Genomic DNA, 16,725 nt, shown 5'->3' with positions numbered 1-16,725 from the left:
CTCCTAATAGGCTTCAGGCAAACATAATGGTGGCCTTTCCCACTTTCCACAATGACTCATTTAGCAGTAGAGTTTACAAAACTAGTCAGGTTTATTGTTGGTAGCTTTTTGTTGGTAAAAAGAATGAGTGTGTTAAAACTATTCAGCATGAACTGCTACAATACATACTGGCACAAAATAAAAGGTCATTAGAGGCCTCATAGTTGATTATAAGAATAAAGTTTTATTAAATCTCAACATTTAAAGCATTTGTTATACCACAATTTACATATTTTCCTATCCATTCTATAGTAATTATATAATAAATATAATTTTCACAAAGTGACAATACTATTATATTCTGCTATTAATTCTGACATTAATTAACTCCTCCTCAGCCCCCAATGAACTGGTCTTTTATAGGACAAAATATATATGTTCATTTAGTTAAGTTCTCCAGATTAAACACATTACACACACACATAAAATTTACAAAAACAAATTTAGAAATTAAAAAATAAGCAGCACAGCAATTTTTCTTCATCTGAAATACTGAACACAGGTCTGCATTGTGTACATTCAAATCAAACTGGAAAAAGTATAGAAAGAACCTTGAAGGACAGATAGAGATTGCTGATTAGAGAGATTATAGAAATGGTTTATTCCTTTTATGAAACAGAAAGTTGATCTGGGATACTTTCCATTAATAATTAAAAAGCAGAATAAGAAAAGGCTTTGAAGTCTTTTGGCACAGAAAGAAAGCATTTTAAGTATAAAGTAATCACCAGCAAACAACCTTTCAGAGGGAGAGATACAAAAAAAAGGGCAAGAACTAAGTTACATCAGAACTCAACAAATGTATGAAATGACAATATGACCACTCCTAAAATGATGCATATCTGCTTCTGAAAGGACACATCATTATCTTCCAAGAGAGGCACATACAAAGTAATGAAGAAATTCTGGGATGGAAGCTATGTTTTTGCACACACTTGATCAGAACGAAGAGAGATATAAAAAGGGCAGGAAAAAAATGTAAATAATAATAGCAACTCACTGAGAAACTGACACAATCTAAAATCAGTCCCACAAATGCCTCCTGTTGAGGAAACTGGCTTAACAATTAGCCTTCTTAACATGGTAAGAACATTCAGTGCAACAAGTGTAAAAATCCTCCTGGACTACTGGCCAGGTGAGAATACTCTGCACCACTAAACCCAGAACACAGCTCTTAACCGAAGGCGAGCTGACAAGTAACCAGAGGGTTACAGGCAATCAAAACTCCTTTGTTATTCCTTCCCCATGTGACACCATGCCACCGACTACAAAAAGCCTCAGGTGGATCCCACATGGACAGTGGGCAGTGTTGAATACACATGGATACTTTAGGATACTTAAGCAGATATTATCACACAAATCATAAAAAAAAGTTTACAAAATTATAAGTGGTGGGAAATAGAAATTATCTAATCTGGCAAGCAGAGAGCATGGCTGGTAAGGTATTCAGTCTTTCAGAAGAGGACTGCCTTCTCCAACAATTCCACTGAGCTTTGTGACACATTTGGAGTATTTCTCATTATTCCTGAGTAAAAATGTAAGATGTTTGTACAGAGGAGTAGGATACAAAACCAGCACAGGAATCAGAAGCTCTGCCTGAGAGATATTCAGAGTGGATGAAGTCAAACCTCAAAATTTAATTTACAAAACCCCTAAACTTTACAAAGACTACAGCACTTTTCAAACACACCCCTACTTATCTCCTTCAACATGAGAACAGAAGCTGAAGAATGGAACCAAGTGTTTATGGTTGTCTGGTTCAGAATCACACAGGAAGGCAGGAAAAACTGAACACCACAGTTCTGGTCTTCCATCCTCAGTCTCCTGGATAAGAACACTCTCTTTTGTCCCATGCTGTGGGTCTGCCTGAAGGAAACACGGGCACTGGTGGGCAGAAAGGCAGAGCAAGGCAAACCCTGCGGCTACAGGTGCAGACTACACAGGCAGAATTCCCAGGCTCTAATGGTTTGTGATGTTTCATGAAGCAACAATGAGGTGGGAGAGGAGGAGAGAAGATGCACAGAAGTAAACTATTTCATTAGCCTGGACAAAAGTCACACATTATTTTATATCCTCGCTTTCTTACATGAACGCAAAGATATAGAAACAAGAATGTATCAATTATTCTCTAATACCTCAAATTTCCCATAATTATGTTAATTTATGATAAGCCCTTCTATGAAAGATGGGAAGAAATCCTCCATCCCTCATTATTCTGCAGCAGTTACTCTCCTATGTGCCCATCAGACAACCAGGACACTGACATGCAAATGTTCTTAGGGAAAGTCACCTACTGCAGAGTTTAGTCTCATTAAAAGAGGATGTAATTTACTTAAAGCCTTTAACAAATTTCAAGCATTAACTTATTTGCATTGTTTTCAAACAGCATCTACTTACTCTCTCAAGAGAAAAATAATGGAGGAGAAATTAGGCAGAAAGAAAAAAATACAGAATGAAGACAAAAGACACTGAGTATTTCAGCTTTGGAATTAGTGCCTTATACAGGAGGTACTGTATGCTCAGAGAGCAAAAGAAGTTATTTTTGGAATTTTCCTCATTTGCTTTTATTAGAGCTATTTTCAGTAAACAATTACTGGATGCCAAACCATTCTGGGGAAAATGCCTGAGAAAGACAGCTACTTTCACCTTTTGGTGTCAGTCTCACCAACTTTTTTAACTGGACAAAACTGAATTTCAGAACTGATGCCTGGCAACTTATAGTACTAGTAAGCATCGACTTGAAGCCCTGGTGCATGCTGCAGACAGCTAGCAGGATAAAAATATCCAGCCCCAACTGAAAAAAAAAAAACAACAAACTCTAAACTATTAAACTCTTCCTTTCCCAAGCCTCCTAGAGTTTACATATTCTGCATACTCTTGCAGGCCTTTCTGCAAAGCATGCATGTGTGACTTCACTGCACAAGCTCAGAACTTCACCTGCCTGAGATTTGATAAGGCAGCTGCCTGATGGATACCAAACAGTGGAACACGAAGCAGCTGCAGGACACAGGTATTACTAAACATGCACAGGACACATCAGCTCCATGACATCAGGGTTATCATTAAATGCAGAACCTCAACAATAATGAACTCAAAGACGTAATTACTTCAGTAATTTAACATGTCCCAAATTTGTTTCATAGGCCCAAGATACAGTTAGTGTTTTCTGCTCAAACTTAACAGAACCTGCTGAAGTTCAGCCCAACACATCTTCTCTGGCTTCCCTGAAAAAGGATTTGCTTTCAGAGTAGAAAAGTCAATATACTGGCCAAAAAAAAAAAAAAAAATTAGAAGTCTGTCAAACTGAAAACTCCTCAAGGAGAACGTAGAACAATCTCTGTTATTTCAGCTCTGCTGCCCAACCTCATGGGTATTCCATAGTACATCGTCCCCGGGCTGACATAGACGAAGGTATTCTGCCCAACTTGGTACAAGCCAACAAAGAATGGATTCAGAAGATAAGCTCCAGCATTTAGAGGGAAAATCTGCCCTCCATGAGTATGGCCAGAGAGAATTAAATTTATGTCTGGTCTCTCCTGAAGGGCCCACTTTGCAGCAATCGGCTGATGAGCTAAGAGCACTATTGCATGCTCACTGCTACAACCTCTGAGAGCCTTTTTCAAATCCATGCCATGTCCTGAATAGCGCAACACATCTGCTTCAATATCATCCACGCCAGCCAGGCAGAACCAGTCAGAAGTGCTCTTTGGTGACACAATCTTCACGTTCTCATTATGCAATGGCTGAATGTTAAATGATTTTAACAGCTCAAACCAGTTGCTAACATCTGAGGTGTAGTACTCATGGTTTCCTGTGACAAAGTAAGTGCCCAAAGGGGACTCAAGTTCTCCAAGAGGCTCAACAGCAGGTCGTATGATCTTTGCCTCAGCATCAGATAGATCCCCAACAATCACGGTGATATCTGGTTTTAAAGCCTTAACCATTCTCACTATCATGGCAAGCTTGGTCTTCCCAACTGTAGGCCCCAGATGGATATCTGAAAGCAACACCACTTTCAGGTTATTCATTGTTGAGGGCAGCTTGTGAACTGGAATCTCCACTGAATTCACAGTAGGGGGCTGGGAAGCATTTAAAAGCCCAACAACAGTCAGCACAACAGTCAGCAAGACTGCCAGAACTGGTTTCAGTGCTGTTCTGTTCTTGTTGCCAGTGCCTGCCTTAGCGCCTCTCCCAGCCAAGAGCTTGTAAGCCTGCTCTACTGTGCCTAGAGTGAAGAGGAAAAAGATCAGAATAATATAGGCCCCCAAGCAAGTGTAGGCAGCTAAAGAAAAGAAATAGGGCTCTTCTGCAACAAGAAATAGCAATGTAAAGAAGCTTGAATGAGCCAAAGCTAGAAACATGAACACAGCTATTTTCCACAGCATGAAACAGAAGGAGCTGGCAGCTGAAGACCTGGTGAACGTGGTGACTGTGCTTCTCCAAACATGAAGAGATCCCATCAACATGAGTGCATTAGCAAACAGTGCCATTTGCAGCCTTAGAAGCCAGCGCCGCGTCCTGAAATCGAGTTTTTCCGCCAGGTAGCTCCGTGATAGCATCATGGAGAAGAAAACCACTCCTGCAGCCACTGCAGCCTTGGCTTCAATGGGCAGTTGCTTGAAGGAGATCATCTTTGCTTCCTGACTGTTCCCTTCTGTTCTGCAGAAGTCTCCAGAAGTCAATAATGTGGTTATGAAGGGATGCCTTGGGTCAACAAAGCCTGCAACCAGGAACCAGTATGAGCCGCTTTAAAATATTACACACATTCCCTTTTTCCCAGACTGCAATAAAGGACTGTTACTCTACATAATACACAAGATGCTGGGTCATGCAGAATCACTGTCATATGACGTAAAGGAGAAGTCCTGAAGTGGAGTAAACCAGACAACAGAAAAGACTGGATGCTGGAAGTTGCCTTCCAAGCTCCTTGTTTGCCTCCCTCAATCATTTCTCCCCCACACCCCCTTTTCTTTTAAACACTTTTTTCTCATCAAGACTTCCTAATGGTAGATGGCATTACATCACAATGTATCACAACAGGGATGCAATGAGTCCTGGGAAAAACCATTATAGCATTTGTAAATCCCATACAAGTTCTGGGACTAAGTTGCTTCTGATATTAACTTAATACATGATTTCTGTTCTTCTTGCCAAGCAGTTGGCTCCATCTGAAAAGCAAGCATCATCCTACATCATTCTTACCAAATGCAAGAGGTTCTACTAACACATGCTACAGCAGCAGTGAAATCCCCACTGGAACAGATGCAACTGTGGTCCCAGAAACTGCAGATGATCAGCAGATATCCTTGTCTGCCGTTGTGAATCAGATTTCTCCAAAGCCCTGGAAATCAGTAGGATCAGTGAAACTCACACTGTGTTTTGCTACTCACTTCCAGCTCACTTCCACTACATGTAGTTTTCCAAGACTCAGCACCTGTTCTAGTATATCCTGGTCTAACAGGATGCAACCAAGTTGAAAAGAGATTAAAATACCACACCCTGCTCCTTTAGTGGGGAGCACAGAATCTAATGCATGACTGCTCACACACTGGAAACAAACAAGCAAGCATCAGTAATGTTTGAATGGTAGCAGAATTCCCTGGTTTGCTCTATATTTTGCTCAATCACGGTATTTCTATTAATGCTCAGGTTGCACATTTCTATTTAGAAGAAACCTACTGTTTTATTTTAATCATAGATGAAAAAAGTTTGGGTAGTCTTTCATAACATACAACAGAGACCATGTCTGACATAACAGTCCAATAACAGCACAATTATTTTCAAAACACTTCCTGTCTCTCAATCCACACTTAGAGAAAGAAAGCAATCATTACAGCCAAAAATATCTCAGAACTAGGGCACAAAAGCAGTATTGTAGGGCTCAGCAGTGAGCCTAAGCCCAGAAGTCTGCAAACCCTAGTTTGCCAGGTTGCTGCATATGTCCTCTGAAGCTAATTTAAAAGAACATTAGCACATCTGTGATGACAAGATCCTGATCTACTTTGAGGACTAGACCGAGTTTTAAAAAAACCCCTTCCCTCACTGCTTGTGTCAGGGAACAGTGGGCTGAGAAGGGAAATTGTGCCTGCCAGCCTCAGCTCCTCAAACCCTCTCAGTTGTTACTAAACTACTCTTAAGAAATAGTGCTATTTTGCACATATGTCTCTACAGAAAACACACAGAGCTAGGAAGATAAGAGCACAAGAAATGGCCTACTGATTCAAGTCCATAGGTCCTCCAGGCACCATGCAATACTCTGTCTGGACAACAGCAGCTAGAAATGCTGGTTAAGGAAATGACAGGACCCTGGCCACAGTCTGTGGTCTGCTCCCTCATACTCCTTCAGCTGACACAGCTGCTACACTAGGGATGTTAGAGGGCAAATCCTTGCACAGTCATTTCTTGTTAAAAATGCATGTTGGAAAGTCTTGGATGTTGCTTGTGAGCCTGACATATTTAAAGCTGACAAATCCATTTTTTTAATCTGTTGAGTACTATCTGGTTCTACAACCTCCCATGGCAGCAAATTCTCAAAACTATGTATTTTTACAGTATTTTATCTGTGTGAAACTAACCTATTAAATCCCCCAAAAGTGCTGATACTACCAAGTTTGAAGAGTATTTGTTCTTGCCTGCCACCTTCCAAATTTTGGAAGACTCGGCAACAACCTCACCCCTAAGAAAGCACACTGTGACCCAATCTTCCCTTCCATAAGGTCTCACTTGATGTTGTTCTATTTTCCATACATCTTTAACCACCCGTGCCCCATCCAACTACAACATCTACCACGGTAATAGTATCACTCTGCCTTAAACTCGAGGCACAAACCACGAGAACTGTGGAGCATGAGGATTCATCCTTAGGCTGTGGCGCTGTGTGCCCCGGGACAAGGCGGCTACACCAGAATCTGTGGAGAACAGGAACAACCTCTATCCCTCCTCTCACACACCACAGGACGAGCACGTTTTCCCACGGGATCTACTAGCAGTGTCCGTACCGGTTCTCCCACAGCCCCGGGTAGCTCGGCGAGGCCTCCGCGATTCCCGGGCGCGCAGGGAGCGCCGGCAGCGCCGCTCCGCCCGGGCGGCCGCGCCGGCCGCCAGCCCCGCTGGGCTGCTCCGCCAGCCCTTCCACACCTCCTCGGGAAGAAGGGCACCGACCCCTCCCTGCCCGGCTCCGGGCTCTCCCCCTCGGCACAGCCACAAGCCCGGCACCCGCGCCCTGTGCGCCGCCCACGAGCCCTAAATCGCTCATGGTTTCAAAAAGGACCGAGGCGAAGCGCCTTCCTCCAGCGGCGGCAGGAGGCCCCTGCCAGCCCTCCCTCGGCCACGCCGGCCCCCGCGCCCCTCGGAGCCGGCCCCCGCTGCCCCCGGGTGTCCCTGGCGGAGGGGGAGGCGAGGCGGGCACTCACCGCCGCCCGGAGGAGCGCGGCCAGGGCGGCCAGCGGGAGCAGGAGCCGCAGCATGGCGGGCGGCAGCCAGGAAACGGCGGCGTCAGCTGACGGCTCCGCCGGGAAACGGCCGGCGCAGGACGGGCATCCCTCCTCCTCCTCCTTCTCCTCCCTCCGCACCGGCACCCCGCAGCGGGGCTCCACCCCTCCGAGCCCGGCCTCCTGCTGCCCTCCCCTCCCGGGACACCCCTGGCAGCCCGTCGGGTGCCCCTGAGGCCCTGCGGCTGGGTGCGCTGCTTGCCGTGTTCAGGCACTGCCGTGCGGTGACAGGGGCTCGCAGGAGAGTTTGGGATACAACCTCCGATGCTGAATACATCCAAGGATTTCTCCCATACAGAAGTTTCCAAGATGGAAAGGTCTTGCTGACTTTTACCTCCCCTGGGCAGCCCATCATCCTGACGGGAAGCACTGGGCCTGGGTGCTCTCCTTCCCATGTTAAAGCACTGTCATCCTCTTTCAGGAGCCACTGCACTCAGCTGCCAGTGCTGAGTACATCTCCAAAGATTGCTCCCACACAATAGGTGCCAGGACAGAAAGCTCATTCTTTACCTCCAGTAGTCAGACCATCATCTGCAGCACCACGCACACTCCAGCTGGTCCAAAGCCAAGGACTGGCCCCATTCCTCCCCAGACAGCCACAGCTTCTGCCGCCTTGGCTGGGCAGAAAGGCAGAAAGAGGCATTTTCTCAGAGGACCTCACTAACTAGTTCCCAGAGCGGCCTGAATTTTGCTCACTTCATATCTGGAGTTGAAGTTTTGCTGGCAGTTTTCCTCCTGTCAGCAGAGATTTTAAACTTGATTGCCTCATGGTTGCAGTGGCCAAGAAAGCCGCAAATCATCACTCAAGAAAGTCACAAATCATCACTTTGCCCGCAAGTCCCTCTCTGTTAACAAGCAACAAATGAAGGAGGGCACCTTTCCCAGTCAGTTCTCATAGTACCTGTACCAAGAGGTATAGGTGTTTCAGGAATCCTATGGACCTGTTATCATCTATTTTGATTTACAAGTACTTAATTGCTTAAAGACTAATTTGTTAGTGTTGCCATCCTGGCTGGGTGGCCTATAGTAGACTCCCACAACCACACACGCTTTATTTGTTTGTCCTTTAATCCTTACCTGGAGGCTCACTTATGCCAGTGACTGTGCATCTCTGGGGCTGAGCCAAGGCTTCTGAGCTCCTCTTGCTTGTTCCTCATGCTGTGTGTAGAAGCGCTTCAAATGCAGCTCTTTGTACCCAGTGCCTCGTGTAGCCAACTAAAGATCTCACTGGCACACGGCCTGTCTTTGGTGTGCCATTCCTTTGCTCATCCCTGGTGAACCTCGTTTTATCCCTTTGCCCAGCACACTTCTGTAGGGATTTAACTCAGGAGTTGAAAGTATGAGCCAGCCTGCAGCATGAGTAACAAAGACATTGGTTCTCCTAAAATAGTAATTGGACGCAAGATCTGTAGTTTTTCTATCCCATGGGAAGAGATGCAGCCAAAAGAATGTTTACTCTAAAATGGGTACTCCAAACTTGGCAAGCAGACAATTTAATGAAGCTCCCAATTTAATGAAGAATACACAGCACAGGAATATGAAGATCTGACAGAAATGAGGATGTTTAACACCAGCCTTTGTCTGTCCCCACTTGCCAAGTGCCCTGTAAAAGGAGCTGCTGGTGACATGGGTCTTTACAGAAATTGCTAAAACAGTCCATGCAAGCAAACAGGAATTGGAGTCACAGAAATATGTGTGTGTGTATATATATATATATATATATATATATATATTTATATATATATTTGTGGTAGAAACTTGATAACTGTGTATCTTCAGTACCTAGACTTTAAACCTGTCCTATTTTTGTGGAGGAAAAGTGTTGCTACAGTTAGGGTAATGTAAATAATCAAATAATCTTTTTTTTTTTTTTTTTTTTTTTTTTTTTGCTTCAAGCTCTGTGTTTGCAAGCCATCCTCACAGCCAAAACTGTTATTTCAGCTATTTTTAGGAGTTTACCTGTGCAGGCCTGGGCTGATGCATTTTTGTGACGGATGTTCTAATTGCCAGGGCCATTCAGAGAGTTTTCAAGCTGTTTTTTTCCTTTAACTCTCCACCTTTCTGAAGAGAAGGAAGAGTTTAATGACTGTGGACCCATGCTGGAACAAGAAGACCCTTTTGTTTCCTATTTATGGAAATCCCCAGGGACCCCTGTGTGTAATCTACATAAGCAAGTAACCTGTCTGGAATTGCAATCAGAGGCACTGATCTCACTGACTGCAAATATCCTCCTCATAGAGACAAGTGAATTACAGCCACAGCCTCTCCCCTAAATGGACCATCTGAGGAGTTATTTAACTTCTCAAGCAGCCTGCTTGGAATGACACAGCTTAATGTCCTCTTTTTACCCAAGGAAAAGAAAATAGGCATGTTAAAAGATAGATTTACTGCAAACATGGTGCAGTTTTCACTGTGAAAAAAGGAAACTTCTTGGTGAGGCTCAGAAGAGGATATAACCCTAAGTTTTCCAGCTAAGTAAAAGCTAATGTCAAGCAAAGTACTTCTCTGCCTATAGTACCTGCAATAAATGAAGAGCTTAAAAATTATCCCCAAATTATGCTTAAGCACCTCAAAGTTAAAAAGAAGACAGAAGAAATGCTGGTGGCTTTAGTTTTCTCACTTTAAACAAAACAAAAACCAGTGTTTCACTTGCAAGTTCTCTTGATGAACATGCAAACAATATATTTGTAAGGAAAACAGAGATTCTTAGTTTTGCATCAATATGAGCTGAAGGGAAATCACAAGTTATCTCACAATGCATGCTGATATTGCAAGAACTGACTTCCTTGTCTCTGGTTTTGCTTGAAAAGGATTTAACTATGGATGGCATTGAGTGTGCATACAAATCAGGAACCAGTTTGGCAGAAATTTGGTAAGACGAGCTAACATGCACACTTTTCTGCTTCTGTTCAGATTCTTGGGGCAAAAAAAAAAGCTGCTGTTGTCAGCAACACTCAACAAATGTTATGTGGCAGAAAAGTGATGAACAGGAGGAGCAGCTGCCTGTGTTCTGGTCTGGAGGTTTTTAGTACAGTGGAACTGGCTCTATAAATTGGTGGGTTAAATTATACTCGTTACTTTGCTTCCAGGGAGAATTGAACTGTCTGCTTAAAATCACTTAAATCCTGAACGTGAGGGTTCAGATTCATGAAGGAGAGACCAAAGGATATGAAGATCCTTTGCATCAGAGGCTTTGCTCATGGGCATGCCTTTACCCTACTGCAGTTAATGTAGCTCTCCCAATGCTGAATCAGCTTGCATTACACCAAGGGCCAAACTAGTTTGAATTAAGGATAATTGCCATGGATCCACCGTCAGGCAGCCATTTGCAAGCTCAGAGTAACTCATCCCAAATCCCAGAGACTCTGCCTGTGCTTTCACATGTGCTTTCCTTAGCAGGTGCCCTGGGGCTTGGCTGAGATCTACTCCCCCTCTTCTGCTTTTCTACAGGATGGCCCAGGAGGTAGAAAAGGCCAAGTCCTGTACAGTGGTATCTTTATACACACCTATGCCTGTTTCATGAGGGGTTTCAAGATGACAACCAATTATTAGAGATACACAGACACCTTAGGGGAGCTTTTGCAGTGAAGCATCCTGGGCTCCTTCCCCTTGGAAGGAGATTCTTTGCTCCTGACATGAGCATGGTGCCAAGTAACAGCAGAGCCCAACCCAAAACCTAGCCAGAATCACTGTTTTCTCCGTAACTGGAACCAAGTCTGAACTGTGATTTAGAAATTTCCTTGAAGTCTGAGTCAAACTAGCATTGGTCACAGCTGAACACCATGATTAAAGCAAAACCCCCTGGTGCTCAGACTTCCTGCAGAGAGGGGAACTTTAATCAGCATCATTTGCATGCCAGCTTACCAGAAAGAAGACATAAGATGTGCAAGTTCATACTTTTATTAACCACTTCTCACTGCCTTTTCAAAGTCGTCCCTGCCACACTCTTCTGGATGGTTGTCACATGAAGATGTGCCACCAGTAGGGACTTCATGAGACTGCCTGCCGTCCTGCCCTGGGTCTCCACACTTTCTGCAGCAGGAATAGCCTGGCCTTTCCTCCTGAAGGTGGTATTCTTTTGGTTTGCTTCCTTCTGCTGCTGTTTGCAAAGCACCTGGTGTTGCAGGTCATGAGACAGATCCTGTGATCTTGACTTCTGCCTGCTGGCAGCCTTGGCAGGCAGCAATGGGAAGCTGTGACCTTGGGTCAGGCTGGAGAGGGCAGGACGAGACCTGGCTCCTCATACCTGTTCCAGCCCCTCAAAAAGACAGAGGAATTCAGTTCTTGTTCAATGGTACTTTTTCTTCCCAGTGAAAGTGTTTTGCAGCAGGACACAGCCTAAGAGCAATGTCTGATTTGCTCTGTGCTAGATGATGTACATAAGCAGAAAATTGATGGTATGAGACATTGTCCTTTTGGTATCAAAAGAGCTTACCAGGAAAAAAAGACCCCAAAATAAAAAGAAAAGAAAGAGAAGATTACCTCATGTGTTTGAGCCGCCTAAAACATGAAAACCGCAGAGTAAGCAGTCTGTGACAGGTCTAATCAGGCTAAGGGCCCAAGAGCACACACTCAGCTCAGCCTACAAAAAGGTTAATTGTAGGTGTAAAGAGCAAACATCACATGCAGATTGATTCCTGGCTGCCACATCCAGGCTGGTCCCCCTGCAGCAACTGTCCCCTCACTCCTCCACTGTTCATGTCTCTCTTTCCCATGGGCAGCCTCCATGTAAAAGGAACTAAATTACAAATCACTTTTTTTTTTCCCCCCACCAAACTGACCCAGTTACAATGATCTTTTTGTTTGCAATTTCAGGTAGGTCTGACAGCTAGAAAAAAATAAATAAAAAGCTCCCTGGGGATACACAGCTCTGCACCCTTCACCAGATGCTTCAATGACATGTTAGAAGTGAGTTCTGGGGAGAAATCAGGAGTTCACTGACTGCTGCCAGCCACAGCCACAGGTGCTTTTAGTCAGCCCACAACGAGAGGGAAGTCAGAGCATGAACATGGGCCATTTCCCCATGGAGGAAGTTTGGCTCCATCCGCTTCTCCTGTGGTTTCTGCAAGGTGACCTCTCGGTTACACGAGCTGCTTTTGAAGGGGTCTGGAGGAAAGGTCTGTGCTAGCTGAAGGTCCCCAGTAGCACTGACTCACCTTGTGTTGTCACCAGGCTTCATCCCCAGGCATTATTCTGGACAAGCTGGTGCAGAACATGTGGAATACTTAGGTGCATTTTCCTTGCATCGAGCCCACCGGCTCAGCTACCTTTTGTGATGGTGAACTGACTAGAAAAGCAATCTACAGCAGAAAAATCCCAATATTTTTTTGTTTACTGGGGCTTAATGATCAGCTTTGCAAGCCAACAGCAATGAGCACTGTGCCTAAACTCACAGATAAGAAAGAGAAGTTGCAGGTAGAGATTAATCACTTGCTGCAGAGGATGCAAATAATTAAGATTGCAAAGTACTACTAAAGCCAGGTACTTTTCCTTCTTAGTTGCTAGATAATTTAAGAGGAAAATTTCATTTTTTCTCATGAATCTTCTGCAAGATACAGTACTTTTAGATTACTTTTTATGTGTGCACACTGGGGAGCTTACAGCTTGTTAAAAATGAGATTGCAGTGACTGTAGTGCATCCAAGGACTTAATCAGCACAGTGACATAGAGAAGCTGGAGACCTAATGTAGGCTAAATGTAAATTTGTAAAATGAAAATAAGTAAATAATTCAAATCAGCGATATCAATTTCTGTGTGGTTTGTTCATCTTCCGGCCAGACTTGTTTCAAAGAGTTGAGGTTTTTATTAAAGGTAGAAGAAGAAGAAGTATAAGGAAGAGAGTCACAGTCCTGTTTCAGAGTTGTTTCAAATCAGTTGTTTTCCCCCATCTTTCCTCTCCAGAATACGGAGCTTCTTTCAGGACTGAGGAGTGATCTGGCTGAAGATGGCAGCTGCAGATGTTGTGAGTATAGAGCTATGTCACTGTTCATCCCCTTTTCCTTCCCCCCCGCTCTTTGTCTCTGTCAGTTTTCTGCGTCTTTTGAGCCACTGGTCCATCCCAATGTAGCAGTAACACAAAGACTTCTTCACCTCTTTCCAAGCTGGGCATTTTGCCTTTTATTATATGTTTGAAGCCAAGGAAACTATGGTTTGAATTATCTGACAGACATAATGCTTTCACCACCTGCCGTTTTAATAACTGAAGTTGGCTGGATGTCATGAACTGCTCTTTTGTGAGTTTTTCACTCAGCGGGTCATTTTTATAAATCTCTGCTGTGCTGCATGCTCCAAGCAGTCGGAAATGACCTGTTTCACTGGTATTCTTTGCACTTTCTAATTTAAATGGAATACATTAAGCATCTTCAATTGCATCTGGTGGAGAGGGTAAAATGTATGCTTTACTGAGCTTCTCAACACAAATTTACTAGATGTCCTGTTGCAGGTCACACATCCTGGCAAGAGTAGCCTGGATTACTACAGGAATGACAGCATGGTGCTGTCCCTGTGTGAGAACCCAGTGAACAGAACAGACTTCATGTGTGACAAGAGGCAGGTCAGGCAGTTTGCTCAAGCCTTTCTGCCAGTGTTTTTCTGGCTCATCTTCGCTGTGGGCACAGTGGGCAACACCTTGGTCGTGCTTGTCTATTGCAAATACCACTTCAGGAGGAGCATGATGGATCTGTACCTGTTGCACCTGGCCATCGCCGACCTCCTGCTCCTTTTCACCTTCCCCTTCTGGGCCAAGGCTGCTTCCGATGGATGGATCTTTAAGGACTTCATGTGCAAAGTTGTCAACAGCATGTATAAGATCAACTTCTATGGCTGCAGTTTGCTTCTAACCTGCATCAGCTTTGACAGATACATCACTGTAGTCCAAGCTATGAAAGCTAAAACTTGTAGGCGAAGGTGGCTCCTGCGCAGCAGGCTCATGTGCCTGGCTGTCTGGCTGACATCTGTGAGCCTGTGCATCCCAGAACTCATTTACAGCCAGAGCACACAGGTGGGTGACGTAACAGTTTGCAAAATTATGTACCCACCAAATGTCAGTGTGATCTTCAGAGTTATGGTCCTGGCCTTGAAAGTAATCATAGGATTCTTCCTTCCGCTCATCGTCATGGTGATTTGTTATGCCCTTATAATCAACACCCTCCTACAAGCCAAAAGATTTCAAAAGCAGAAGTCACTGAAGATCATCACCATGATTCTCACTGCTTTCCTCCTCTCTCAGTTCCCATACAATATTGTTTTGCTGGTCAAAGCCATCAACACCTACACGGGAGTGGTGCACAGTTGTCAGACTGCCAACCAGCTGGACATAGGGCTGCAGGTCACCCAGGTCATCGCCTTCCTCCACAGCTGCCTCAACCCCTTCCTCTATGTCTTTGCTGGTGAGCGGTTCAGGATGGCGCTGGGCAGGATGATGCAAAGCTGTGGCTGCTGCTGGAGCAGGGGCCAGGAGCCCTCCTCTGCCTGTGACAGCCAGGAGCACAGCTCAAACTGGTCCTTTGCCATGCTGGGGGGGAGGCGGGTCAGGAACTCCCTGATCCTCAACACTCACTGGACCTCCTCTGTTATGTCCCCTCCTTGCAAAGTCATCCTGTAAGTTAGTCCTCACCTTCTCCTCTCCAGAGAAGCACCAAGCTCTTTGGAAACCATTTGTATACCCCAAAGATTATCCCAGAGGGGCAGAAAGGGTTGGGGGCCTGCCCTTGACGTGTAGGACCCAACTGAGGATTGCTGGCTGAGAGAACAAGAAACCTTTGGCAGATGGGAGCAAAATGGAACCATACTTGCTATAAACAGAACTGATAGATGTCAAAAACTGTCTTTGTGACAGCTGGCCCATCTGCAGCTCAGACCACAACCTGAAATAACAAGTCTCACAGCAGGTGATAATCCCAGCTATGGCAGCAACAGAGGAAGATGAAGCATTCTATCCATAGGAAGCAGCAGGAGGGGGTTCAGCCTTCATTTGCTGTCACACCAGGTTCCCCTACGAATGTGGCCTGACTTGGGAGCCCTGCCAGATTCCTCCACCAGATCCCATCCCATGTAAAGGAGAATGGCCTTTAGCTCTGACACTGGTTTGTAGCAGTGAGCAAATGCTGCTCTCTGTGCCTGGGCAAATGCAACTCTGTTTGGCTGCATAGGTGTTTTTTCTTGCAAAGAAAAGCCAGTTGTTCATGTACATAAAGTGGGCATTGCAGAATGTGGTCTGTCTTTCTCCTGTATTTTAGCTGTGTGATGTCAGGTACAATGGCTCCTGTTTTGATACTGGAATCAAATCACCCCTCACAATAAAAAATTAAGGGCTTTGGAGACATTGAGTTGTCTGTCCTGGTGATATTTGTTGTATGGTGCAAAGCTGTCATAAACCAGAACACAAGAGCCAAACCCATGGTTCAGCTGACCACTAACTTTGGAAAATATATTTAACATAGGACCAGCAAGACAGGGAGTAATTAACTGTCAAACCTGATGAAATTTGGAATGAGACATCAGGTTGTGGAGGCTGCCATTCCCGGAAGTGGTGTGCTGTAGTGCACCCCAAAACCTGAGCCCACAGGGCATCATTTATCTGTTCCCTCTTGCTCATCCCCTCACAGGGACATGGCCCCACCTGTCCTGCCTGACCGCAGCCTGCACCTCCCACTCTTCAATTGCAGGATGTAGGCTTTGTTTTAAATAATTTCATGGAATCTGGTTTGCTTTCTGGTGCTTAGCTCTTCCAGGGAAAAAGGATTTTCATTGTGCATTTATCATTAAAGTGTGTTGATAAACAAGAGCTTTCTGCACAGTTTGGTGCTGCTTTTCTAGCTAATAGGGTATACCTAGGCAGATGGGGTTCAACTTTCATATACATTTATTAGGATTTTTTTTTACCTTTTCCTTAGAAAGAAAAATGGTCAAAGATGTATATAATTTTCACTGTATATATAAGAAGAGTGTGTGGGTTTTTCTGTAATTTGTGCTCAGCAAACAGAAGCCAAAATTAAATAAAGGCACTGCCACATACACCAAGGAGATGAACTGGTTATTTCTTGCCCAGACATCCTTCCCAGTTTGGATCCATACACATAACCTGTTTGCAATCACAGCATTTACCCCTCTCAAAAGAGGCCAAAGGAGAACTTTGCTAAGAGGGTTTATTTCAAATATTTAACCCTCGTGGTGTGGAAGCTGCAGCTGAGAATGCCGC

General features: G+C 44.6%; 3 protein-coding genes across 17 annotated transcripts in view; 1 reads left to right on the top strand and 2 right to left on the bottom strand.

The window, feature by feature from the left end:
* GLB1 (galactosidase beta 1) overlaps positions 1-7,582 on the bottom strand; it is a 41,187-nt gene extending 33,605 nt beyond the window's left edge. The window contains exon 1 of the mRNA XM_064416617.1: positions 7,449-7,582. Within this exon, the coding sequence (XP_064272687.1) occupies positions 7,449-7,502 (54 nt within the window). The 5' untranslated portion in view covers positions 7,503-7,582. The remainder of the gene's footprint in view (positions 1-7,448) is intronic.
* TMPPE (transmembrane protein with metallophosphoesterase domain) lies at positions 204-7,587 on the bottom strand. 3 transcript variants are annotated; one of them, XM_064416637.1, is made up of 2 exons: positions 7,449-7,587; positions 204-4,756 (listed from the first exon to the last, which is right to left on the bottom strand). In XM_064416637.1, the coding sequence occupies exon 2, from the start codon at positions 4,665-4,667 to the stop codon at positions 3,351-3,353; it is 1,317 nt and encodes a 438-aa protein (XP_064272707.1). In that variant the 5' UTR covers positions 4,668-4,756; positions 7,449-7,587; the 3' UTR covers positions 204-3,350. The 3 variants fall into 3 exon arrangements, with proteins under 3 accessions (XP_064272707.1, XP_064272717.1, XP_064272698.1); XM_064416647.1 differs by lacking the exon at positions 7,449-7,587 and adding an exon at positions 5,239-5,376; XM_064416628.1 differs by lacking the exon at positions 7,449-7,587 and adding an exon at positions 5,262-5,280.
* Positions 7,588-7,706: 119 nt separating this feature from the next.
* CCR9 (C-C motif chemokine receptor 9) lies at positions 7,707-16,193 on the top strand. 13 transcript variants are annotated; one of them, XM_064416745.1, is made up of 4 exons: positions 7,707-7,843; positions 12,342-12,434; positions 13,428-13,488; positions 13,969-16,193. In XM_064416745.1, exons 3-4 carry the CDS (start codon positions 13,471-13,473, stop codon positions 15,127-15,129), a joined length of 1,179 nt encoding a protein of 392 aa, XP_064272815.1. In that variant the 5' UTR covers positions 7,707-7,843; positions 12,342-12,434; positions 13,428-13,470; the 3' UTR covers positions 15,130-16,193. The 13 variants fall into 13 exon arrangements, with proteins under 13 accessions (XP_064272815.1, XP_064272811.1, XP_064272772.1 ...); XM_064416741.1 differs by having other exon boundaries at positions 7,707-9,959; XM_064416702.1 differs by having other exon boundaries at positions 7,707-10,398.
* The last annotated feature ends 532 nt before the right edge of the window (positions 16,194-16,725 follow it).

Source organism: Passer domesticus, chromosome 1 (genome assembly GCF_036417665.1).
Source record: "Passer domesticus isolate bPasDom1 chromosome 1, bPasDom1.hap1, whole genome shotgun sequence".
Classification (NCBI taxonomy): Eukaryota; Metazoa; Chordata; class Aves; order Passeriformes; family Passeridae; genus Passer; species Passer domesticus.
This window is presented reverse-complemented; position numbering and strand designations above follow the sequence as displayed.